Here is a 25,702-nt window from a genome sequence, read left to right as displayed (position 1 = left end):
CAACACTCTGCCCTAGCCCAAAGCCCCATCCTGCACCTTGAACTCCTCATTTCTGGCCCCACCCCAGAACTTGCATCCCCTGCTCAAGCCTGGAGCTCTCTTCCACACTCCGAACCCCTCGGCACCCCCCCAGCCCAGAGCTGCTTCCTGCATCCCAAACCCCTCATCCCCAGAGCCTACACCCCCAGCCGGAGCCATCGCCCCCCACCCCAACCCTCACCCCAGACCAGTCAAAATGAGCGAGTGAGCAAGGGAGCGGGAAAGCGAGCAATAGTAGGAGGGGGGATGGAGTGAGCAGGGATGGGGCCTCGGGGAAGGGGCAGAGCAGGGGTGTTCGATTTTCTGCAATCAGGAAGTTGGAAACCCTAGTAGAAGGGTTAACACAGTGGATTATGGGTGCATAATTCTTTAGTAAAGGAGAGAGGGAAATGGTCTAGTTATCTGAGTTGCAGCAGCCTGGATGCTAGGATCTCCTGACTTCTAGTCCTAGTTCTGCTGCAATGTACTTTGGAGGGGCACAATTGCTCTGTTTCTCCAACCACAAGATGGGGCTAAATACACTATGTACCCTAGCTAATCCTTAGTTACTTAGTGCTTCGCACCAAGGTTGTGAGGGTTAGTAGCTGCAACGGGCCTTCCCCTCATTTTTCATGCCCTCACTGAAGCAGAACAGAGAACAGAGTTCTGCAACATTGATGCACTGAGGCCTCAGATGTCCTACAGATTCTGGCTTTCAGCTGCGAATGCGAATGGGACTGTGAATACCCCAAGTGAGGAGACTGATCTCCCCATGAAGGTAAACTCTTTGATATATTTGCATATTCTCCCCTCTAACACATGTTGTAGTTGTTCCATTTTGTATGAATATTTAACTAATCATTAGGTCAGAGAGAGAGAATGTGAGAATGACTCTGGGTATGTCTACACAGCCACTAGACACCCGTGGCTGACCCATGGCAGCTGACTGGGGCTCAAGCTGTGGGGCTGTTTCATTGCTGTGTCACTCCTAGGGGAATTTTGTGCCAAAAAATTAAATATTCTATGCACAATAGTTTAAAATTCTGCATATTTTATTTGACAAAATAACATTATATAATCATGCCAGTTTCAATTATTTCGGTAATTTATTTCAAAATACCTGTCAGCAAGTGTGTCTACAACAACAGACACACAAAATAATTCCACCAGAAGTAGAGTTAAAGAAACCGCTCTGACAACCCAGTTTCTGTTTCTCTGCCCCCTCTTCCCCTGAGCCCAGCCATGCCCCCCCCCAGCCCAGACATCTGCACCCCTCCTGCCCAGAGTCCAGCCACAGGGCACCCCCCAGCCATGACATCTGACTCTTTACCCCCCAGTGCCCAGCCGTGGACCCCTCCCCAGCCTAAACACCCCTTCCCGCCAGAGCCCAGCTGCAGGGTGTCCCGTCCTCCCACCCAGACACCTGCACCCCCTACCCCTGAGAGCCCAGGGATCCAGAGGGAGAAACAGCCTGATGCTGGGTCCAGTGCTTGCATGGAGATTCCTGCACGCTGCCTTCCTTCCTTCGTTCAGGGCATGCCGAGAAGTGCAGCTGCCAGGGTACCTCCAGCTCTCCCCCAGCAGCGTCTGCTGTTTGTGAGCTGGTCTCTGCCGGGTTCAACGGCCCCTAGAGGCGGCCAGCAGCTCTGCAGCCCATTTCCGGGGGGCGGGGGAAGGAACTTCTGCACACACAACGTTAGTTTCTGCGCAAATTCTGCCGGCGCAGTGGGGCAGAATTCCCCCTGGCTGGGGTACGGTGTAGACTTGACCCGTGGGATCCTCCCACCTGGCAGAGTCCTAGAGCCTGGGCTCCAGTACGAGCCAGGAAGTCCGCACAGCAATGGAACAGCCCTGCAGCCCGAGTTGGCTGGCACCGGCCAGCTGTGGGCATCCAGGTGCTGTGTAGACATATTTCAGAGTCGCAGCCGTGTTAGTCTGTATTCGCAAAAAGAAAAGGAGGACTTGTGGCACCTTAGAGACTAGCAAATTTATTTGAGCACAAGCTTTCGGGAGCTAGAGCTCCCTTCATCGGATGCAACTCCTTTTCTTTTTGTGTAGACATAGGCGCCGTAGCCTGGTGGCAGCGGCACTGGAACAATGTGCGTAGTGGGCGCGCTGAGAGCCGTCGAACCAAACTGTGTCTGCAATCCCGGTATATGATGGAAACCGCTTCAAGCCAGCGGGTGCAGCCGCACCCCCAGCACCTATGCCTGGGGGTTAGGACACCCACCTGCGAGATGAGAGACCCGGGGGCCCCTCCCTCTGGGCCAACGATTGGATCAATAATGAAACAAAGGGGGACAGCTTCAAGAGGAGTCCGGTGGCACCTTAAAGACTCACCGATTTATTTGGGCACAAGCTTCCCTGCCTAAAAACCCCACTTCCTCAGCGGCAGGGAGTGAAAATGACAAATGCAGGCGCCGCGCTGCGACACACGAAGGAGCGTCAAGAGGGGACCCAGAGCCTGCCCCACAGCAAGCGCCTGGGGGGGGGGGGGGAAGAGGGAAAAGGGGGCTCCAATTTCAAGGATTGACGCCTGCCCACCCCCGTCCTTCAGCGGCCCCGGGGCAGGGATTTCTCTCTCCCCGGCCCCGGGGGGTTGCTGTGCGGGGCAGAGGAGGAGCTGGCTGGGGGAAGGTGACGCCGCTGTTTGGCAGCTCGCCGCCGGGCCACGGGCCGTGCGCTCCAGGCTCGGCGCCAAGGCAGGCCCCGGGGGCGGGGCCCGGGAAAGTCCCGCGGCGGCGGCGGCGGCGGCGGCGTCGCGGGAGTCAGCTGAGGCGGGGCGGGGCGCGAGGCCCCATAACAAAGCCGCCCCCGCAGCCAGGGGCGCCGCGCAGGACGGTCCGCGGGAGCCTGCGGCGGAGTGAGGCGGCGGCGGCGGGCGCGGGAGGCCGGACGCGCGGGGTCCGGAGCTCAGGTGAGCTTCGCCCGCCAACGCGCCGCGCCCGGGGCGAGGGAAAGTGAAACTAACCCCCCCCCCCTCCACCCCCGCAGCCGCGGGTGCCGCTTCCAAACGCCGACCCCCGCGGCACTGCGCCAGTGCGGGGAGCCCGGCGCTGCCCCCCGGGGGGAGCCCGGCGCTGCCCCCCTCGCGCCTGGGTCCCCCGCGGAGGGGGAAAGTGCTCGGCGGCTGGGGGGCGTTTGGAGACCCTGCGAGCTGGGGGCATGCTCAGCCTCCTCCTTGCTCATAGGTTCCCCGGCCAGAAGGGACCCTCTCGTCTATCGTATACCACAGGCCAAACCCCCCCCCCCCAATAATTCCTATTTGAACTGGAATATAGCGTGGTGGCTGTTTGTTTGTTTACACCACAGCCACTGCGCCGTTGCCAACTTTCACACCAAAAAAATCAAGCTCATCCCATTTCAAAACCAGCCAATCGCTAGGACCCCCAATGCTCTATGTGACTAGCTCCCCCCTTCCCCCCGGCATGCAGTCTGGGGCTGCGGTTGGCCCCCTGTTTCTTCCCCCCCCCCCCCCCCCGCTTGCCGGTTTAAAAAAAAAAAAAAAAGCTACAAGCCAAAAACTAGCCAACAAGCAATCGCAAGCCAATTAAACCAAAAACAAGCCCAATTTCTGTGGTGGTGGGTTTGGCATGTCGGAGTCACTGTTGTATGTCACCGGTCCCCGTCGTGCTTCAAAATAGCCATTACTGAAAAAATGATCGTACTGCACAGTCACGGCTCGGAGCCCTGCAGGCTTTGCGATTAAAACAGGCACTGAGTGTTGTGGCCTTGGGGTGGAGGCACCAGGGGAATCGGCGGCGTGTTTTGTGGGTTGCTCTGTACCTCTGTAAAGAGAACCTGGTAGCAGGTGGCTGGAGCTGGGAGAGGAGACACACAAATTGCGTAGTTCTTGATTTAGTCTTTCAGCCTCGCTTTTGAAACGAGATCTCTCCCTGCTGTCATGAAGCTGTGACACGCAGGAATGCTGCTAAGAGACTGCGCTCTCCTAGCCTTGACCCATGTCAGGTAATTGGGGCTGTGGAATAAAAATTAAAGGCCCCATGATAAGAGTCAGTGTCCAGAGATGACTTACATCCACCTCCATGTATTTAAAGAATAAATGATTTTTACCAAACCAAAGGGGCGTGAACTACTGCATTGCTAATGACTAAGGCTTACATTTTAGTCACAGGTTTCAGAGTAGCAGCCGTGTTAGTCTGTATTTGCAAAAAGAAAAGGAGGACTTGTGGCACCTTAGAGACTAACACATTTATTTGAGCATAAGCTTTCGTGAGCTACAGCTCACTTCATCGGATGTATTCGATGAAGTGAGCTGTAGCTCACGAAAGCTTATGCTCAAATAAATGTGTTAGTCTCTAAGGTGCCACAAGTACTCCTTTTCATTTTAGTCACAGGTATTTCTAGTAAAAGTCACGGACAGGTCACGGGCAGTAAACGAAAATTCACAGCCTGTGGTCTGTCTATGACTTGTATTATATACCCCTAACTAAAACTTGGGCTGGAGGGGGCAGCGGCATGCCGTCTGGGACTCCCACTGGCCCAGGACCCCTGCTGGGAGGAAGGGTGGGTTGGTGGGACTGGCAGGCTCCCCACACAGCTTCACACATCTTCTTGGAAGAAGCCAGCACATCCCTGCAGCTCATAGGGGGATTGAAGGCCAGGGGGGCCCCCGCATGCTGCCTCTGCCATGAGCTCTGGTGCCGCAGCTCCCATTGCCCAGGAACCGCAGCCAGTGAGAGCTGTGGGGGCAGTGCTCAGAGCCCCCTGGCCCCTCTGCCTAGGAGCTAACGAAATGTGCCAGATGCTTCCGGGGGGGTCCTCCCACCCCAAGGTAAGTGACATCCCAATCCCCAGCCCCACCCAAACTGCTGCTGGGGGGAGGGGCATGGTGGCCTGAGACTGCCCCAGCAGCGGCCGGTGTGGCTGGCCCAGGGGCTGCCTGATCTGCTCGGGCAGCCCCGGAGCCAGCCGCACCAGCCGCTGCAGAAGTTATGGAGGTCACAAAATCCGTGACCTCTGACAGACACACAGCCTTACTAATGACACATCTCTTTATGATTGATCAAGCCCTCCCCTTTACATGACCTCAAGGTTTTGGTTTCATGGCCGCCCTTCCCCTGGATGAGAAGGAATAATTGAGATTCTCACCGGAACCTATTGGTAGAACTGTTCATGTTACCTGTTGAACCCAGCCCTTACAGCTCCCTACAGACCAGGGACAAGAAACTGGAGTCCTGAATTTTCTTCCCCTTTTTGCTTTTGACACCTATGTTGCTTCACTGGAGTGACACCAGTGTCGTGAAGTGGAGATTCGGGCCATGTGACTCAAACCTGCACCATGATTGTGGAGAGCAGAAGCACATGGGTATTTTTTTGCTGAGCAGCTTGCAGCTATTTCTGTTCTGGATGTTTCCATATGAACAATTTCTTATAAATGGGTTGCTATTTATTTATTTATTTTATTTATTTATAATACATGTTAAATATATATAGTGCAAAAACTTTGTATGGGGCTTTACAGAGCTGAAGGCCAGGTCCCTGCACTGAGAACTTAAAATCTGTATTGGACAAAGCAAATAAAGGTAATCAACAAAGAAAAGAATTAGGAAAGGGAAGGATAAAAGAGCAGGTACTATCTACTGTAAACATATCCTAAACTCTCACTTTTTAAAATTGAGAATGTTTTGGGGCATCATCATAAGTTTCATTAATTTTGTTGTGATTATGGAGTTAGTTCTAAAATCCCTCCCTCCCTCCCTTACAATTAACTTATGTAGGTGAGAATGAGTCGTGCACCGGGCTAGGACTTAGACCCAGTTTGGCAGCCCTGGATTCAATTCCTTACTCTGATGCTGATTTGCTGAGTGACCCTGATCAAGTCCCTTTCCTTCCCTTCCCTTCCCTGTGTCTCCCCACATCTGAAATGGGGATGATAACACTGGCTTCCTTTGTAAAGAGCTTTGAGATCTACAGGTGAAAAGTGCTATATAAGAAAAGGGCAGTATCTGTCCCTGACAATAGAATTACAGCCACAGGGCCACATTCCTGAGTATTTGATTTTCTGGTTTCAATAATTACATATTGCATGCCAGCACCACTCTGACAGGGCTGTCTGTCTCTTGAGCTTGACCTCTGTGGCAACCATCAAATGCTTGGCGGTGCTCCTAATGGAATAGAAATAAATACACTATGAATTATACCATACCAGCCTCTTAATATCCAAATGCTCAGAAACTTATGAGAAGGCCTGATTTAAAAAGGGGTAGAAAGGAACAATAGATTAGATAATATAAGGCCAGCTGTGGTTGTTCTATAAATACCTTTTTGGTGTAGGGAGGGACAGAAAACTTTAAAATGTTTTTTTTTTTTTTTAATTTAAAATAAGGTGAAAGGGGACAAAATATGGAGTTCAGGCGAGTGGGGATATGGATGTGTTCCATGCTATAGGGCCAACCATAGCTGTGAATGAATGAACTTTTAATGTGATGTGCCTACACTATTCTATTCTAAATAGTTTTGTGTACCACACTTATCACCATAGTGTCCGAGCACCTTCCAGCAGTACATTGAGCAATGTAACTAACAGCCGTCATGTTTGTGTTCTCTCATGCTCTCCTCAGGGGAAGAAGTGTGGACAGTGGAGTGTGGTGTTTTGGGTTTTGTTTACTTTTTTTGAAGTGTGTGTGTATGTTGGAGAAGTCAAGTCAAGGAAATGCGCCTTGTTTTTGGAGTGGAAGTTGGTGAGATTTATAATGCTCGTTAGTTCCTGAGGTAGTTCATTCCAAAGTCTTGGTCTGGCCTCCAAGAAAGCTGTTTCCTGCTCAGATGAACTTTATCTTTATTGTAGAAAGTTCCATTGCACCGGAGGAGAGAAGCTGTTGACCATGGTGTTCATCCCAGAGCTTTAGCCGCTCTTTTAGATACTCTGGGCCTAGGCCATGGAGCTCCTTCTGAGGAAGGACCAAGACCATGAACTTGATTCAGTATTATATGGGGATTTGGTGTAGGGAGCCAAGAACAGATTTGATGTGTTCCAGGGTGGATGTGATTTAAATCACTAGTCAGGAAGACTCGATTTAATCATGGATTTCTACATAAAAGTGCATTCTTGTTGGTTGTTATAACCTTAATACATATTCTTCACAACTCAGAGATAGATGTAGGTTTCATTTTTAGAAGGTACACACTATACATTTATAAGTGATTTATTTTGAAAACTTTTCAGATTAGTTTTACAGCTATATCAGAAAATGAATGATTGTTTGGTTATTTCATTTACCAAAGGTAATTGAAGCAGATATTTATAGATTCATAGATACTAAGGTCAGAAGGGACCATTCTGATCATCTAGTCCGACCTCCTGCAAAACGCAGGCCACAGAATTTCACCCACCCACTCCTACGAAAAACCTCACCTATGTCTGAGCTATTGAAGTCCTCAAATCATAGTTTAAAGACTTCAAGGAGCAGAGAATCCTCCCTCAAGTGACCCGTGCCCCATGCTGCACAGGAAGGCGAAAAACCTCCAGGGCCTCTTCCAATCTGCCCTGGAGGAAAATTCCTTCCCAACCCCAAATATGGCGATTTAGCTAAACCCTGAGCATATCGGCAAGATTCACCAGCCAGATTTAATAATTTTATTAAGATAATGTTGAAGTAAAAAGAAAACGATACAGAGTTTAGGCATAGAAGTTTCTGGTTATCAGGGAATAAGGTACAGATTATCCAGGGGTGCGAAATTCAGTTTAGGAGCGGGTGGCATAAGGAATACATAATCTGCAATCTCCCCGATTGGGGGTAAAAGTTTAACGGGTCAGAGTACAGACATTGAGATATGGGGGTATGTTGTCCATATAATGGCTATGTTCAGGTGTGGAGTGTAATGAGCGGATGAGGAGGATGGATCTACCCTCGTTTGGTGGGATTTAATGTTCAGTGAGTTTATGGTTCCAGTTCATATGGCCCAATGGGGGGGGGGGGAAGTCTCAGTTCCTTTCCCATGGTTGATGCACGATGTTGTACCGGCTCACACCACCTGGTACTGTCAGTGGCCAGTGAGGTGTTCGATGTAGATGTCCCTGGACCATCGGATTGTGTCCGAGACCATGAGGCGCCGCATGAGCCATGCGTACCGTCGACCGATCCCACAGGTCCGCAGCACACGCTTGTTGCAGGGGTCCCAAGGCCCAGGGCTCCAACAATCAGGGCCTCCATCTGCACCTCGTAGCCTTTCGCTCTCAGGGTGTCGGCCAGGGGGGCGTATTTTTCCAGCTTACGAGCTTGGGATTCACAGAAGGCCGGGGTCCTGTTCTCGAAGGAGACCATCATGTCGATGAGGATGATCTTTTTCTGGTCCTCGTCAGTGACTATCACGTCAGGTCGCAACTGGCTGTCTGTCCCGGGGATGGTGGAGTTCACAGCGACCTCCCTCAGGCACGGTGCGATGGCTTTCACCAGACAATTCTGGATGGAGTTGTGGCGCAGCTGCCAGGCTCTGGAGTGGGGCTTGCAGCTGCACAGGAAGTGGGGCAGGGTCTCGTTGGAGTAGCCGCACTTCCTGCAACGCTTGTCTTGATTCCCAAGGCGGACGCCGTTGTTGAGTGGGATGCCGTTGAGCCGGGCGTAGTGGATGAACCGCCAGTTGGCGAAACCGGTGCAGCTACCCCCGGCAAGGAAGTGGTTGCTGGCGTCCCACTTATACTACAGAAAATTCTTTCCGGGGTAACTCGGATCCCACCTATCTAATATCCCATCTCAGGGGATTAGGCCTATTTACTCTGAATATTTAAAGATCAATTAATTACCAAAATCACATTATCCCATCATACCATCTCCTCCATAAACTTATCGAGTAGAATCTTAAAGCCAGATAGATCTTTTGCCCCCACTGCTTCCCTTGGAAGGCTATTCCAAAACTTCACTCCTCTGATGGTTAAAAACCTTCGTCTGATTTCAAGTCTAAACTTCCTGGTGGCCAGTTTATATCCATTTGTTCTTGTGTCCACATTGGTGCTGAGCTGAAATAATTCCTCTCCCTCTCCTGTATTTATCCCTCTGATATATTTATAGAGAGCAATCATATCTCCCCTCAACCTTCTTTTAGTTAGGCTAAACAAGCCAAGCTCCTTAAGTCTCCTTTCATAAGACAAGTTTTCCATTCCTCGGATCATCCTAGTAGCCCTTCTCTGTACCTGCTCCAGTTTCAATTCATCCTTTTTAAACATGGGAGACCAGAACCACACACAGTATTCCAGGTGAGGTCTCACTAGTGCCTTGTATAATGGTACTAAAACCTCCTTATCCCTACTGGAAATACCTCTCCTGATGCATGCCAAAACCACATTAGCTTTTTTCACAGCCATGTCACATTGGCAGCTCATAGTCATCCTATGATCAACCAATACTCCAAGGTCCTTCTCCTCTTCCGTTATTTCTAATTGATGCGTCCCCAGCTTATAACTAAAATTCTTGTTATTAATCCCTAAATGCATAACTTTACACTTCTCACTATTAAATTTCATCCTATTACTATTACTCCAGTTTACAAGGTCATCCAGATCCTCCTGTATAATATCCCGATCCTTCTCTGAATTGGCAATACCTCCCAGCTTTGTATCATCTGCAAACTTTATTAGCACACTCCCACTTTTTGTGCCGAGGTCAGTAATAAAAATAAGTAAGATTGGTCCCAAAACTGATCCCTGAGGAACTCCACTGGTAACCTCCCTCCAGCCTGACAGTTCGCCTTTCAGTAGGACCTGTTGTAGTCTCCCCTTTAACCAATTCCTTATCCACCTTTTGATGTTCATATTGATCCTCATCTTTTCCAATTTAACTAATAATTCCCCATGTGGCACAGTATCAAACGCCTTACTGAAATCTAGGTAAATTAGATCCACTGCATTTCCTTTATCTAAAAAATCTGTTACTTTCTCAAAAAAGGAGATCAGGTTGGTTTGACATGATCTACCTTTTGTAAAACCATGTTGTATTTTGTCCCATTTACCATTGACTTCAATGTCCTTAACTACTTTCTCCTTCAAAATTTTTTCCAAGACCTTGCATACTACAGATGTCAAACTAACAGGCCTGTAGTTACCTGGATCACTTTTTTTTCCTTTCTTAAAAATAGGAACTATGTTAGCAATTCTCCAATCATTTGGTACAACTCCTGAGTTTACAGATTCATTAAAAATTCTTGCTAATGGGCTTACAATTTCAGGTGCCAATTCCTTTAATATTCTTGGATGAAGATTATCTGGGCCCCCCGATTTAGTCCCATTAAGCTGTTTGAGTTTCGCTTCTATCTCAGATATGGTAATATCTACCTCCATATCCTCATTCCCATTTGTCATGCTACCATTATCCCTAAGATCCTCTTTAGCCTTATTAAAGACTGAGGCAAAGTATCTGTTTAGATATTGGGCCATGCCTAGATTATCCTTAACCTCCACTCCATCTTCAGTGTTTAGTGGCTCCACTTCTTCTTTCTTAGTTTTCTTTTTATTTATGTAGCTGTAGAACCTTTTACTATTGGTTTTAATTCCCTTTGCAAGTCTATTTGACTTTTAGCCTGTCTCACTTTATCCCTACATGTTCTGACCTCAATAAGGTAGCTTTCCTTGCTGATCCCTCCCATCTTCCACTCCCTGTATGCTTTCTGCTGCTTCTTAATTACCTCTCTAAGATGCTTGCTCATCCAGCTTGGTCTACAACTCCTGCCTATGAATTTTTTCCCCTTAGCTTCTGCAGCTTTGATTTAAAGTAATCCCAGGCCTCCTCTACTTTTAGATCCATAAGTTCTTCAGTCCAATCCACTTCCCTAACTAATTTCCTTAATTTTTGAAAGTCAGCCCAATGAATTTATGAAGTCATTGGGAGGTGAACTATTAACAAATCAACAGTGTAATCAGTAATATTTGGAGAATTTTCTTGCAATGCTGTATTAGGAGGAGAACATCACGAGACAGACATTTAAATTGTTTTATTTAACTAAAACAATATGTATTCTAGATTTTTTTTTCTTCCACAGCAAACCTATAATTTAACAAAACAAGCATATGAATTTTTGAATTTAGTTAAACATTCAAGTTTTTTAATATCAAGTTAGTTTTTGTTAAAATTGTTTTTAACTAAAATAGTTAAATGAAATATTTTTTTAAAACAAAAATTAAATAGACTGTCAGCCAGATCAACATGAGAAACTTAAAATATTGGCTTCTGCAGTTAACTCAGTCATCTTCACCTTCATTTTCCTCTTTGTTCATAATCTGGAAAAGAAAAACAAGCGTTCCTAGTTTTTCAGGTTCCAAACGATTTCTCAGTTTGGAATGAATTAGTCCAAAGGAAGAAAATATTCTTTCTACACCGGAAGAAGAAGCTACTGTTAAAAGTGAGGTTATCACTTCAACAGTCTCTGAATCCAAGTGCTTAAGTGACTTCCACCAGTTCACTGGTGTGCCTTTCTTTAAAACATCATCAGCAAACATATATTTCTTGAATGATTCTTATTCCCAAACTTGGTCTCTTTTATGGCCTGCTGCCATTATAGGTTTTCCCTTCTAGTGAGAGAATGGTACGAAGGCTACACTTGGAAAGACCTCAAAACTTCTGGAGTATGCTGCTCAAACAGTTTCACTTTTGTTTCTATTGCCTGTCCTTCCCTTCTCACATTTATCTCCAGACTTCTTCTCCTTGTCTAGATCTATCCCGCCCGCAACAATCTTCTATTCACTGAACTTTTTGAAACTTTGCACTTTTAGAGAGTGGTAAGGTATTGACTCTGTGTACACAAATTTGCAAAGGGACAATAGGGTTGAGGTCTGTGACTTCTCACCTCTATATATTTATTTGTTTAAAAACATTTTTGCTGTTAACAAGCATGTTATCTCTGGAGACACACATCCACAGTTTGAGACCTGCAAAACTAAGCATCTCTGATCGTAACTTCTGGACTGAGCACTGAGTCCCATTGGGTAGATAAAAAGATTAACCTAAATCTATACAGGAGCCTGTAGAACCCCATAAAATTGGGTCCCTAATCCATGAACTATTGGAACTCATTTACAAAACTTTTCTTAAACATTACATGAATATATTGTCTCATACTATACAATTAGAATTTATAATCCGATGACATATCTTTGAGCTATAATGTATCTTAATTAAAACCATCTTTAGATAGCTTTTTTCCTCAAAAAGCATTTTATCCAAAAAGTCCTATTTAAATTTAAAAAAATCAGATTTTTAAAAACCATTTTTTTAAAAAAAATCATTGATTTTTGTCCGCCCTGATGTGTTCACAGTAGATTGTGTATTGCTGAGGAGATGTGCTGCAAAGTTCTGTATCAAGGCCCAGAATTGTAGATGAATCTCTTGAACAAAATGTGGATGAAACACCCAAGTGCTGCCTGGTTTCAAGTCAAAGCCATGTGCAACTTGTAGTGTTTGCCCCAAAATGAAGAGACAAGTCCACGTTTGCTGAAGGGTTAATGAGTCTGGGCTGAGTGTTATGTGAATAAACTAAATAGCTCAAGGCTCACACAGATCTTTTGCAAAAAGAAAAGGAGTACTTGCGGCACTTTAGAGACTAACATTTATTTGAGCATAAGCTTTCATGAGCTACAGCTCACTTCGTTGGATGCAACGGCTGTAGCTCACACAAGCTTATGCTCAAATAAATTTTAGTCTCCAAGGTGCCACAAGTACTCCTTTTCTTTTTGCAAATACAGACGGACATGGCTGCTACTCTGAAACAGATCTATGGGGATTTATGGGGTATACTCTGTTGTGTTGCTATTGAGCTTACCACTCCTTTGTCATGGCACTGCAGAACGATCCAGTGGTGTATCCATAGTATGTCTCGGTTGTTGACTAGCTACTGGATTTTTTTGGTATGCAACTTTTCATCAAGAAATTAAATTTCTCTTTGTTAATGTTATTATAGTCACTGCAGTGATGTCCAGCAAGCCACTAAGGCATCCTGCTGAAAATGGTGAATGTCACAAGAGTGAAACGGGAAATGGACCCCACAATCTGGCTTCTCCTACACTTGGCACGTACACCCCGGAAGAGATGGTGCAACAGATGAAAGAGCTGATTACAGAGAACAATGAATTAAAAGGTGAATGACAACCTGCCTTGAAATGTAGAGGCTATATTCTCCATGGTCTTGTACCTTGTGTTGTCCTTTATACCTGTGCCAAGTGGGTTTACAAACACTATCAAATATGAATTCCCCACCCAACCACAGTGGTGTGGTAACATTGCACTGTGCATAGGTGTAAATGACTACACAAGTGTAAGGCAATACAGAATCTGCCCCATGCTATATGGTAATATTTCAGGTGAACTTATGAAATTGAATCTGTATGGAAGAATAAGGGGAAACAACCAGACTGAAGTATAACTTGGTTTCTTGAGAATTATAGAAACAGTTAGCACAATTTTGCAAAATTAGTATGAAAACTTACCAGACCAGGCACACAATCTGTTTGGCTATGATGATTGATACAAAAAACATGACATTTCCTCGTCAAGGAAACAAATGTATTTGCCCTGGTCAGGTAAAGTGTGTTTTCCCTCCTCAAGGCTGGGTTAGTGTGACCCATGGCAAGAGTTCCATGAGCCATTAGGCTTTCAAAGTTTATTTTTCAAAACAATATTCTGTATTTAAAATTTAGATTAATTCTTATAGCACTAATCGTGCATTACTAATTACATGGCTTACATGAAGGGATACATTTCAGAGCCTTAAATCAATACTATACATAGGAATTATGTTGAGGTAAAATAAGAAAGCTCTCTTGGACAGATCTTAGGGCAAATGGAAAGCTAGAGCAACATGTATAATTCATCAGAGGTTAAAAAATGAAGACCAGATATCTGTACACACATACCATTTGTCTAGCATCTTGTAAGATGTTGTCTCTGTAGATGCAACATCATTAATGCTGCTCATTAATTGAGTACCACCTTTTTAGCTGTAAGAGCTCTTATTTTTACAGCTGTCGGAGATTTCCAGAGTCATCAGGTCCTCTAGGATGTAAAGCCAAGGGTATCTTTCGTGGTCTGGGAAGCAATGTGTAGAATAACTTTATTAGTATCTTTTCAATACCAGCTGGGCAGTCCAATACCATATAAAGTAAAGTTTCAGGACCAAACTTTCAGCTCATGTAAACTGGCATAGCTCCATTGTCTTCAGTGGATTTATACCAGAAGAAGAAATAGTCCTCCGTGTATATTACAGCTCCAGCACACTTTACTATTGGAAGCTAAACAAAAGTACATTGTGTTTGAAATCCAGTAATCCTGAAAGAAGTGAGTCTTTAAAGTGGCTCTGACCTGAAATATTTTAATTGATTTGTCAGAGCCCTTTAAAATTATATATCCTCACAAATTCATGATGATGTTTATAAAAGTCTTCTCACCAAGGGAAAAAAACGACTATATACAGGGCAGCAATGAGGCTGTTTACTTTGTGTGTTTAACAGCACTTTGTGTCTAATCAAACAGGGAAATAATATAGCAAACCACTTTCAGCCATAGTAAGCATTGGTATAACTTCGTCACTTTGACAGAGATGTGACTTTCAGATTGACAGCGTGTCTTTTAAATTCGGTGACTTTTTTTTTTTGTGGATGTTAGAATGTATGATCCCTGACTGAGTCTGACATTTTGTGTAGTTGCCCCAAAGCTCTTTAATTTCCTTTAGCTAGATTGCTCGTTATTTAAATAAGGATCAGCATTGGCCTCTACATGTTGTTCTCACTGAAGTCAATGGAAATTGCATGGGTATCTGAGCACTTAATTGGATCCTAAAGTATCTTAGGTTTTGAATATTCAGACTGTATTTATGTAAATGTGTAGCCAGGATTTTCCATTGAGACTCAAGAGTATGGTCTGATTCTCCCCTGTCTTGTACCTTGTAAAGTCATTTACATCTGCACAATCTGAAAGGCAGTGGAGAAGCAAGTCATGCCTCACTGGTAAGTGGTGATCTAGTGGTAACCCAAGAGATTCAGAGACCATGGACAGGTAATTTAGTGTTATGGCAATACTATTTTTTTTTTAAGAGGGCCCCAAACAAGATCAACACCCCATTGTGCTAGATACAACAAACCTATAGTACAGTCCTTATCCCAGATAGCTGACCATCTAACTAAAAATACCCTGCTCTTCTGTGCAGAACATTGTCACTGAGCTGGCTCACTTTTCTATTTCTCTGGCAAGGGATTAGTATCTATTCATATGTTGTTTCTGAACACTCTCTAGAAGCCATGAAGATACATAACCAAGCTATGAAGGATCGATATGAGGAGCTTTCTGTATGGCGAGAGAAACAGAAAGAGGAGCGGGAGTTTTACGAGTCCAAGTTCAAAGAAGCTAAACATTACTTGCAAGTCAAGTGCCTTGAAAACGAAGAGCTGCAGAAACAACTTCAAAGCTTAAAAGAGAAAGAGGTAGGGTCTGAAATGGTTTAAAAAAAAAAAGTGGCCAATCAACTTTTTATTTTTTAATGGGAGGAGCATTCATATCACTTTATTACATTGTATTTTTTAATGTTTTTCCATTCTTTTTTTGTTTTTACTTTAAAGGGATTGTATCATAATGGAAATCATTGGCCTGATTTTTTTCCAAAAGTAACTTACTTACAGGAGATTTGAGAAATCAGGCCACAGCTGAGAGAATTAAAACTGAACTTCGGACATCTCATTCACTTTTCATTCTCTGTTCTGTTAGTCATGTTCCTCTTTTGGTTTCTCTTTTGTTTTCATTTATTTTCCTAGTTAGTTTTTTCCTTCTTTTTTCCTAGTTTAGTTTAGTGCTCTTGCGTTTAGGCTTCCAGTGTTACAGGGGGAAGTTTAAATGCAAAAAACAAAACCCCACCAGAAACCCTTCCCACTATTTCCATCTAACTTTTTTTTTAAGTCATAAAAATACTTTTGTTCATATTGGGCCAAATGTGTCTCTGGTCTGCAGTACCTATATTTTGAGTCCATCTAAACTGCCTGTCTGCATCCCTCTAAGTAATGGGAAAAATTGCTTTGTAACTGAGTGGTTTGCAACAGGGTAGGAGGTGGTGCTAGCTCATTGGGGTGCCTTAAGCAGGAATATTGTTGCCCCCTCCACCCATACAGGCGGCCCTCTTGAGCTGCTCAGGGTCCTAAGTAATTGCTAGGTCTGCTTATGCCTAGTACCAGCTCTGCCCCCTGAGGTAGCTATCTAGGAGGTTGGCAATATTGACCTGCATGTATTGTCATGCAGGAGGCCTATATTGAAAAAACCTATTTAAGGATTGTACTGGGATATGTATGTGGAGATGGATTTGCACCTTCAGGTGTAGAATGTTTATTTAAAATTCATACTTCAGGGTTTAAACCAACTGTTAGGCATTAGGATGAGAGCTTCATGGGGGCAGTTTATTGCCCATCTGCCTACTAAGGGGCTTCTTGCACCTTCCTTTGAAGCATCTAGTGCTAGCCAATGTTGCAGGATACTAGTTGTTTGTTAGTATTAGTTTGTATTAGATGAGCTACAGATCTGATCCAATCTGGCAGTTCTTATGTTCATTCAAATTCAAAGCCGACATCTCACTGTCATTCAAAGTTTGATGTCCACAAATTCACTCTGTGACTTGTTTGCCCTCTGAAATATACTTTTCTGCATTTGACTGGTGGGCAGGACTCTGTCTTCCAACCCCAAAGGAGTGGGGTGTATGGGGAAATGGAGGGAAGAGAGAATGATCAAATCAGAAAATGACAAACCACTTGTAAAAAGAATGAGAGCATCTTTTAGACAGAAAAACGAAATGGGAGTTAGGATTCTGGTCTAACATGGGGTCTAAGATTCTGATCCTGCAATGAATTCTACATAGGCGGAAGTTATTGGTGCCCTTGGCAGGCCCAGGAGTTTGTCTGTATAGACCTTGATGAGCTCTCAGGGAGGAAAAACTGTTCATTTTTTTTTTTTAATTCACAGTATGTTAAACTAGTTTCTCAAAACCCCTCTTTAAAGTGATGCTGTCAGGTCGAACTTTGCACCAAATTAATTTTTTTTGCAAAGCCTGCCACAAAGAGGTTTTTCTTTTAAAATTTTATTTTGTTTCCTGTAAAAACTCTGTTCAAAAAAGCAAACCAACAACCAACTGCAGGATTTGCAAAGTAAGTCTTGCAGCTTTTGCCAGGGCATGAACACATCAAAGTGACTAAAGACAAGTTTGTTTTCATTGTCTGAACTAAAAGACATTCAAGAAGTTAAAAGTAGATTTTTTTTTTTTTCCAGGGTTAAGAATCTCTTGTGGTGGTGACCTAGGCAAAGACACTTATTACTGTTTGTGATTTCTAGCCTGACAATATCACTTAAGCCAAGACTATTTTCCCTCTTCAGGAATTGTTCTGATTGTAACCTAAATTCTCTTCAGAGAGAGAATATGAAACAGTCTCTTATTTAAGATAAACTTCATTTAACTCCTTAGTGCCACTTTGAATCCTATCTTTTTACTTTAGCATTTTCTTAAATAAAATACATCATAGCCACTTGCTGCTCGTTAGGTGACCTCAGGTGCCCACACAGTTTCAACTACTGATGAATCCCAAATCCATCCTCTGGCCTTCACAGGCTATAAATACTAGCACTCAGAATGGCTTTGAGAGGAAAAACCCCTACACTTCTGCCTTCTTGCCAGCAAGGGCTGTGATAAGGCTACTTCCCCTCCTGGTCTGAACACAAAATCAGAGGCAACAAGAGGTGGAGGAGATGCTATATGAGGAGTGACAGCACCAGAGCAGATGCCAGCATGGCAAAACTTTAGGAGCTGGGGAAGGTATAGTGGGGTGGGGGAAGGAACTGGGGCAAAGGATGCAGCATAGAAGGGAATGGAGGAGACTGAGGGGGGTTGCTCAGAACTCAAAGTGGCAGTGCGGAAGGCAGGAGGGAAAAAGCTGGGGTAGAGGGAGACAAACTCAAGGGGAAGGATTGGGAGTTGAGCAAGTCGCCATAGGGAGGGGTAGAAACTGGAGCTTAATGGTTGAGTAGAAGCCAAAAAAAGGGGTTCTCAAATCCCCCTCTCCCTGAGGAGGGAGAAAAGACTCTGGGCAAGATGTGGGGGGATTTGGAGAGGCCTTCCAAGGAAGAGATAGGAGGGAGAGATTTGGAAGAAGGGATGGGGGAAATCGCAGATGTGAAGAGAGCCTTCAGCAAAGAGAAGGGAAATAGGGGGAGAGATTGTAGGTAAAGGGGCAGACAGAGGGGCATTTGGAGAGATTCCAGGAAGAGAGGAGGTAGGATCCCAGATGAGTTGGAGAAAGAGAAGTGAGGAAGAAGGGGCTACACAGGAGAGGGAATAGTTCTAAGTCCAAGGAGAGACTGGTGGGGATTGGGGAATGGGGCCTAGAGTGTTGGAATCAATGGTGGGGAATGAGGAACAAAGAGAGTGGATTTAGTCTCCCTATTTACATGGCCCCCACACTGTATTGTCCACTTATTTAAAATAGTCCTGTCGGCACTATGGAATTTACCGTATTGAAGGACCTGGTGAAAACACGTTTGTCTCCCTGACATGGTTAACTTAAAACACAGTTTGTTCTTGCAGTGTAGATAGAGGAGAACTGGGCTTAATGAGCTTGAGTCTCCTCTTGCTTACACCAGTGTAGCTCTGCTGACTTGAGTGGTGTTGCTCCTGGTTTTCAGCAGTGTTGAGGAGAATCAGGTGCATGTTTCAAAACTGGACTCCAGCCTTGCAGGAGATGGTTGCGTTATTTGATAACTTAGTTTTAATGCAGTTTGATCAAAGCAAATTTTAATAGTTTATTCAGACTTTTTCTGTGCATACCTAATGGTGGTGAGGGTGTTTGGGATGCTGTTGTGTTGACTTTGCCTCAGCACTTCTGCTTGAGTAGCTTTGGATTTCTGCTTGGTTGGCTAATGTGTGTATTTTACATCTTTCCCAGGGGAACTGCACCATTCCTAGGGAGGAAATGACCCAGGAAACTAAGCAGCTGAAGACACAGGTGGTGCGGCTCCAGGCTGAGAAGGCAGATCTGCTTGCCATAGTTTCAGAACTACAGCTCAAACTCAATGTCCCGTCGACAGAGGACTCTTTTGTTGAGATCAGAATGAGTGTAAGTTATTGGAACAAACCATTAACAGCACCATATTTTTGCTTCAAGAAGTATCAGTTGGCCTATTGCAGGAACAGTAAGGAAAGCACAAGCTGAAAAGTTTTTGTGGTTCAGACAGTATATTTTTGAGGGCAAATTTCTGTGTGATCCATGAGGGATTTAGCAGTGCAGTTTCCTGTAATGGTAAATGCACAACTCAGTCCTTGTGCAATGTGTTGAAAAGACTGTATGCTACTTTGAGAGGGAGACTAGCAACCCCAGCCCTAATAGCAGCAACACACGTTGCACAGAAGGTATACTCTAGTGTGAGTGAATAACATACTGGGTTGTTTTTTTTTTGAGTAGTTGACTTGATGCTGGGGATTATTCTTTAAAGGGATTTTTGTCTACTTTCTCCTATAGTAATGAGGGCCCTTATGCCTGTGTGAGTGAGGGCTGGAGAACTAGATGGCGTTTCTGTTCTCCATTCTCTCCTGTTCAGTCTGTTTCTTGCACACTGCACTGACTCCACTCCAGGCAGATGCTTGGAGCAGGCATTGCATACCATAGGTTCACTTTTGTGCTGTATTTAGTTCAGGGGAAACTTGTATATGTGGGTTTTGGGTCCCCCCCCCCCCCGGTGGCAGGGAAAGGGTTCCATTTTCTGTTGATAGAAATTAAGATGCTGTCAAACTCAATTTAGCTCAAATTTTAGATGTTCAAAAGTTCTGTGCTGTAACTGTGCTAGAGACAGAGAGCTACTTCTGCTATCACCATTGAATCTATATGGAGGCTTCTTCATGGACAAAATCAATTTTCTTTATCATTTTTATGGTAGTGGATCCATGCCTGGAAGGGCAATAGCTGTGTTAGGCTGAAAGGGTTTAATTCACTATCACTCACTGAGGTTCTAGAGTTGCTGGGGAAGCTTCAAGCTGTGAGCTCAACTTATGCCCCATTATGGCTACAAAATTCAATCAGGAAGGCATTGGGCTCTATATTGGCAGAGAGAAATTATTCCCTATGGGAGGGCAGGTTGTTGGCTTCCCATAAATGGGTGGTTTAGACCTATACTGGAAGTCATTTCTGATATTGATGAGCATGTCAACTACCTGATCTCTGATTTTTTTTGCTAGGGAAAAAATTAGTGGCAAAAGTTTGTAGGGGGAAAGGATGGCTCCTCTGTTGTCCTTCTCATTTGATCTGTACTAATGGGATGGCCAGAGTACACGTTAAATATTAACTTCTAAAATTTCCAAATGTGAGATTTATTCCCTGGAATCTTGTGTAGTTGTGTTGTCATGGTGTGATTCTTCCTCACCTTTCTCTTATTTAAAAAGGAAATGAAATAAAAGCAGATACGCTAGCTAGCGACAACTTGGAAATACCAAAGCTAATATTCTTTTTATCCCCAATAGGAAGGAGAACCAAATGCAGCTTTAAAAGAAAATCAGGATGTTGTTAATGACCAAAGGACCAACAACGCAGCTGCCAACATGTATGTGGATTCTGGTGCTGTTTCAAGCTTGATTATATATATTTTTTTTTAAACCAAAAATCACAGAATGTATTGCTTAAGACTCCTCCCACAATTCTATTTTCACATGAACTTTATGCCTGAGACTTTTTTTTCCTTGCTGAACTTGTACTTCTTCATAGGTTTAGGCAGCTGATACTATTAAAGTTTCCATTTTGGATGCTGTCCAATTTAGTAGAAAGGACTGTTTTAGATAATCCCATGTGACGTGCTAGCTACGTTTCAGTAGCATTTAATGTGATTCCTGTATATCCTATCACAAAATTTGGGGAGTATGAACATAATGAATACCCAGACACATACTCCTAAGCCACAAGGAGTGGAAGGTTGTGTCATATCCCAGGAAAATTAATTTCCCTATTACTTGTAGTGAGGTTTCACATTTGATGTCATGAACTAGTATGTTTTCCAGTCGCATAATCTGATTTAAAAAGCACTTTATGGGGGTGAAATACTACAGGATTTATTGGCTCAAAAATAAGGCAATTTTAATGAAAATGTAATTTTTTGTGGGTGGGGGGGAATTGTTTTGTAGAGAGAGGTGAAATTTTGCATGTTTAATTGGAAAAACAGCCATTTTGTGAAGACATCCACCATGAAAAGCAACACTTTTTTGGTTCCACAAAATGACCCATAATATACTTGTGAATATTTTAAATGTCAGATTTCTGTTTTTGCATATACCTACTCGGTTAAGTGGTTAAATACATCCTCCCTCTTGTTGTGAGCTGTTTTTGAAGTGGTGCTTGAAGTAAGAACTGCACTCGTGGTCATGGAGCCAGATCTTGAGGATCATGGGCTGCCACTATTTTAGCCTTTTGGCAAGACTCATTTTTTGGGTGTCCAACTTGAGACACTCTAATGGGGCCTGACTTTCAGAGAGCTGGTTCTCAACAATTTCTGAAAATGTGGTCCCTATAAAGTGTCTCAAGTTGGGCATCCAGAATCTCTAGTCACTTCTGAAAATCTTGGCATTCAGCTGGGCGAATGGTGGACTGTAAAAATTAATTTGTAATCACCTGTACTAATAGCATGTTTTATCAAAGCAGGAGCAGATCTGTGGATGAACCAAAGAATTTGGAATCTGAAGAGCTTACTGTTAGCCAACTTCTTTGTTGCCTTAGAAATGAGACTCAGATGAGAGAGAGCCTTGAAAAGGAACTTCAAGAACACAAGGAGAGGTATAAAATAGATGGTAACAAATATTTTGAATTGCAACCATTATCCATCAGAGCCATTTCAGCCAAAGCTATCAAACCCGTGGGTAGACAGGGACAAGCTCAAATGTCAATATGATGTTGACGGTAGTATACAGGCTGTAGTACATGCTGCTGTGCATTGACCTATATTTATCTCATAATGACTCCTTTATTGTAGCCATGGGAGTGGTAAATCACAGGTTCTCCTTCTATTTTCTACTCTGTTCTCTTAATTCTCTTAACACACAGCAGTTCAGGATCCTTTTCCCGTTGCCCTCTCTGGGCTTGCAGTTTCCCAAAATTGAAGTGAAATGATGTGATGGATTTTTGAGAACATTTTAGCTCATGAATTGCTGATTCACTGTCACTGCAGTTTTCCAATGAAATATTCTCATGGTGTGATGTCCTTTCTATGGGACCTTGGGCAAGTCAAATTTTATATAGTGGAAATAATAAGTTACTTCACCAGGCTTTAATTCTTTAAAGTTTGAGACTTTCCAATGCATCATTTTTGAAAGCTCCTTAGAAATGCCTAAAATTTAATTCCAGATACCTAAAGTGAATGTTCCAGATGAGACCTGCATCAGCTCAATCACTTTGGTGTAAATTGGAAGTAACTGTTCACGTTACTGAAATTTCACTGGTGTGAGCCGAAGCTGCTGCACAATTTCCATTTTGCAAGGACGCCGTGAGATCTGTTTGGAGTAGACACTATACCAGTGCAAATCAGTCACATAATGGTTCTAAACAGCCTTCTTAGAAGTGATAAGCTTTGCCAATAGCCAAATTACTTTCTGGATATGTCTACACTACAGTTAAGCACCATGCAATTAAACACCTCCAGCTTGAGCCCAAATATCTACACCGCAATTAAACGGTTCCATGGCCAGAGCCCCTCAGGCTGACCATGGCGAGCCGAGGGTGTTTAATAGCAGCATAGACATATCCTCAGGGTATGTCTACTCTGCAGTTTAAGTTGTTTTTTTGTAGTGTTGGCAGGTGTACCCATGCTGGCTTTAACCTGGCTAGCACAGGTAACAATAGCAGTGAAGACGCAGTCATCACAGGTTGCCGCATAGGCTAACTGCCCCAATAAAAGACTGCCTGCGACGCTATGTATTCAGGTTGTTAGCCCACACTGGAGTCCATGCTGCTATATTAAAGCTAGTATGGGTGTACCTACCCACAATATAATTTTCACCTTAATTTGCAGTGTAGATGTATCCTCAGAAAAGTGTGAAATTCTCCTTACCATTTGAAAACCTCAAAGGAAAAAATAGATTCAGAATTAATATTTCTGATCGTATTCCCAACTTCCAAGAGACGCAAGGGACAGATGCATCCATACCCACAGAAAAAGATTTTTTGGAAAGTAGCTTTCATTTGTACTGTGGCATGATCACTATGAACAATGATCACTACAGCTGAATCCCACTTTATTCCTATACCATGAAAATAAACTTCTGTGACTTTATATATAAAATGAAGTAAGGGCAAGGTATGCAGGAGAATCCAAAAAAATAAATCAGCTTCTGGACATGTCTTCATATTTCACTGTGTGCTTATATATTTTTAATTCTGATTTTGTACAGGAAATGTTAATGTTCGAGTAATATATACAGCAATAGCATATGGTCTCTGAATGCTCCCACTTTTTAAAATGTTCATTATCTCATACTGAATGTGTGTTGAAACTATCGTCATTGACTCCTTATGTTTCTCAGGCTATCGAAGTTGGAGAAGGAAGTGGCTGATTATCTGGAGACTGGAACTCAAACGGAATGGGCAAAAGAAGAGGATGAAAGTGCAAAGAGAGTATGTACTAGTCATCTGGGGACACGATTCTGAGCAACTACAAAGAACTTGTTGGGGCAGGCAAGTTTAGTGTTAATGATACCAGGGTCCAGCCCTTCGGCTGCACCTGAGAAGAATTGGGCAAGGTTCAAGAGGAAGATACAAAGGTGGACTCTATACTTCTCTGATCCTGGACTGGTTCTCCTGAAGGTTGTTCTAAATTACACAAACTACCAATAGCCCCAAGAAGCAGTTAGTTGCAGCCAGGAATCAGTGGGACACAGTGGAGTCACATTCATGCCCAGCAACCTTGACTATGCCCTCTAAACAGGGCACGAAGGAGTTACATAGGATCTTTTATGCCCACAGAGGATCTCTCTAATTTGGAGTAATCCTCCCATGTCTTGGGCCACTGGCAATGTGGTATAAAACAGACCCGAGCTGCAGAGTTCAGGCCTGAATCAATGTTTGGATGGGAGTTATTTCTCTCCTAGCATTAATGTATTTTTCCCCCTGATTTTGGTGAGTTCATTGCCATGGAGGAGCACAACTATCTTGGACGTAGATGCAGTTGCAGATACAGCTGGGTCTTAATCCTTTGAATTAAGGCCTTGAACTGACAGTGGGAGCCAATGGAGAACAAAGTAGTAAGCTCACAGTGGCTGGCAGTTATATCTGCATAAGTTGGTTTCTCTGTTGCTCAAATGTTTAGCTACAAGTACAGTGAATTATAATCAAGTCTGAAGGTGACAAACATATGGATTATTGGGGCTTGATCTTCAAGGAAGAAGGGGTAGAGGATTGTAGCAGCTGAAGGTGGTGGTGGTGTGTGGTTGGTTTTTCGTTTGGGTTTTTTTGGGGGGGAGGGGGGAGTTTGCTGCCACAAACCACTTGAAGGGTAGGGGAGTCATTTTAGGGGATGGTGGGTATCCCAGGCAAACTACCTCTCCATACCAGTCTGATGAACAGAGTGGGAGATGTCCCAGCAAATTTCTTCAAGTATTTTCCTCTTCTGACTACTTCAGTCTTGTCTGGTTCAGGTTGAGTCAGATGCCCTTAATCCAGATATAGGCATTGTGACATACTTATGACTGTGCTGGCTGCATCTGTGAAAACAAAGTGTACAGCTGGGTTTCCTCAATGTATTGTTGGCAGCAGAGCTTCTGTTGTTTCACCAACTCTCCAAGCATCTTCTCACCAATGCAGATGTTGTAGGGGGCCAGGAGAGCAGGGTGGATCTTTTGGAGACTATGCAGGTGAGAGCCCTTTGGGACCAGGAGCAGTTGCCCATCACCATTGAGTCTGGTGTGAGAGGCAAGACTGCAGCTGTTGCAGTGCTGTACCATCTACTCCAGCTGTGTCATGTAGATGGGTCAGCAGCAGCTTGAAGATGGCCTTTGTCAATTGTTAGGAGGAGAGTTGTCTTAAAGTACCACTAAGGTTGTGGCTGTGCTGTTCCCTGGTCTTGAAGTTTTTAGGAAGTTGAGAGGTCACATGATGCTGGAGTTTGCCTGTCGTTACTTTCCTGTTTGGAGGCAGGTGTTGGAGAGGTAGTCTGCGCTAAGTGTTGGGGTTTTGTTGAGGATTGGGCTATTGCATTTTGCAGTGAGGATGGCAGAGTTGTTTCTCCGGAGACTGTGTTGACTGTGCCCAGTGCTAATGGGAGTACTTGATCTTCACTGGTGTTCACCAGTGACAAAGCACAGCATTCAAATGTTTCCAAGGGCTTCCAGCACTTTATTATGCATGAGTTAGGGCCTAACTCTTTTCTGTAAGGAGTGGTTAATACTGACTGGGCTGCTTCTCAGTTTGCTGCCATGGCAAGTTCCTCTAGTATTTGATTTTCTGCAGATTAAAAAGAAAGCTCCTTTGGTGGCTGGTGCTTTGGTCTTGGAGTCAGCTGCTGCTAGCTGTTTTGTAGCTGTGATGGCAGAGGAGTAGAATGTTCTTTGCTTTTGTTTTGGAAGTGGGATTGTGCTGCTGGTGGATGGATTTGGAGTGGGTCTTACACCGCCTGCGTTCTGGCCTTGTGCTTCATCTGATGTAGCTTGTGAACCATTGTGGTTTCAGTAGGTCATAGGAGTCAATGGC

At 44.1% G+C, this 25,702-nt stretch overlaps 1 protein-coding gene across 9 annotated transcripts in view; it reads left to right on the top strand.

Moving 5' to 3' along the window:
• The first annotated feature begins 2,651 nt into the window (after positions 1-2,651).
• The window catches only part of OPTN (optineurin), a 42,738-nt gene continuing 19,687 nt past the window's right edge, over positions 2,652-25,702 (top strand). The window contains exons 1-7 of one of the 9 annotated variants that reach the window (XM_038378799.2): positions 2,652-2,935; positions 12,928-13,104; positions 15,255-15,442; positions 18,932-19,102; positions 20,500-20,579; positions 21,668-21,799; positions 23,542-23,632. In XM_038378799.2, coding sequence (XP_038234727.1) covers positions 12,939-13,104; positions 15,255-15,442; positions 18,932-19,102; positions 20,500-20,579; positions 21,668-21,799; positions 23,542-23,632 — 828 coding nt within the window. In that variant the 5' untranslated portion in view covers positions 2,652-2,935; positions 12,928-12,938. Of the gene's footprint in view, positions 2,936-3,965; positions 3,988-5,306; positions 5,348-12,927; positions 13,105-15,254; positions 15,458-18,931; positions 19,103-20,499; positions 20,580-21,664; positions 21,800-23,541; positions 23,633-25,702 lie in introns of those variants that run through there. The other 8 variants (XM_043498412.1, XM_043498415.1, XM_038378790.2 and 5 more) reach the window with 8 other exon arrangements.

Source organism: Dermochelys coriacea, chromosome 1 (assembly GCF_009764565.3).
Source record: "Dermochelys coriacea isolate rDerCor1 chromosome 1, rDerCor1.pri.v4, whole genome shotgun sequence".
Lineage (NCBI taxonomy): Eukaryota > Metazoa > Chordata > Testudines > Dermochelyidae > Dermochelys > Dermochelys coriacea.
Note: the sequence above shows the minus strand (reverse complement) of the source record. Positions and strands in the feature narration are given on the sequence as shown.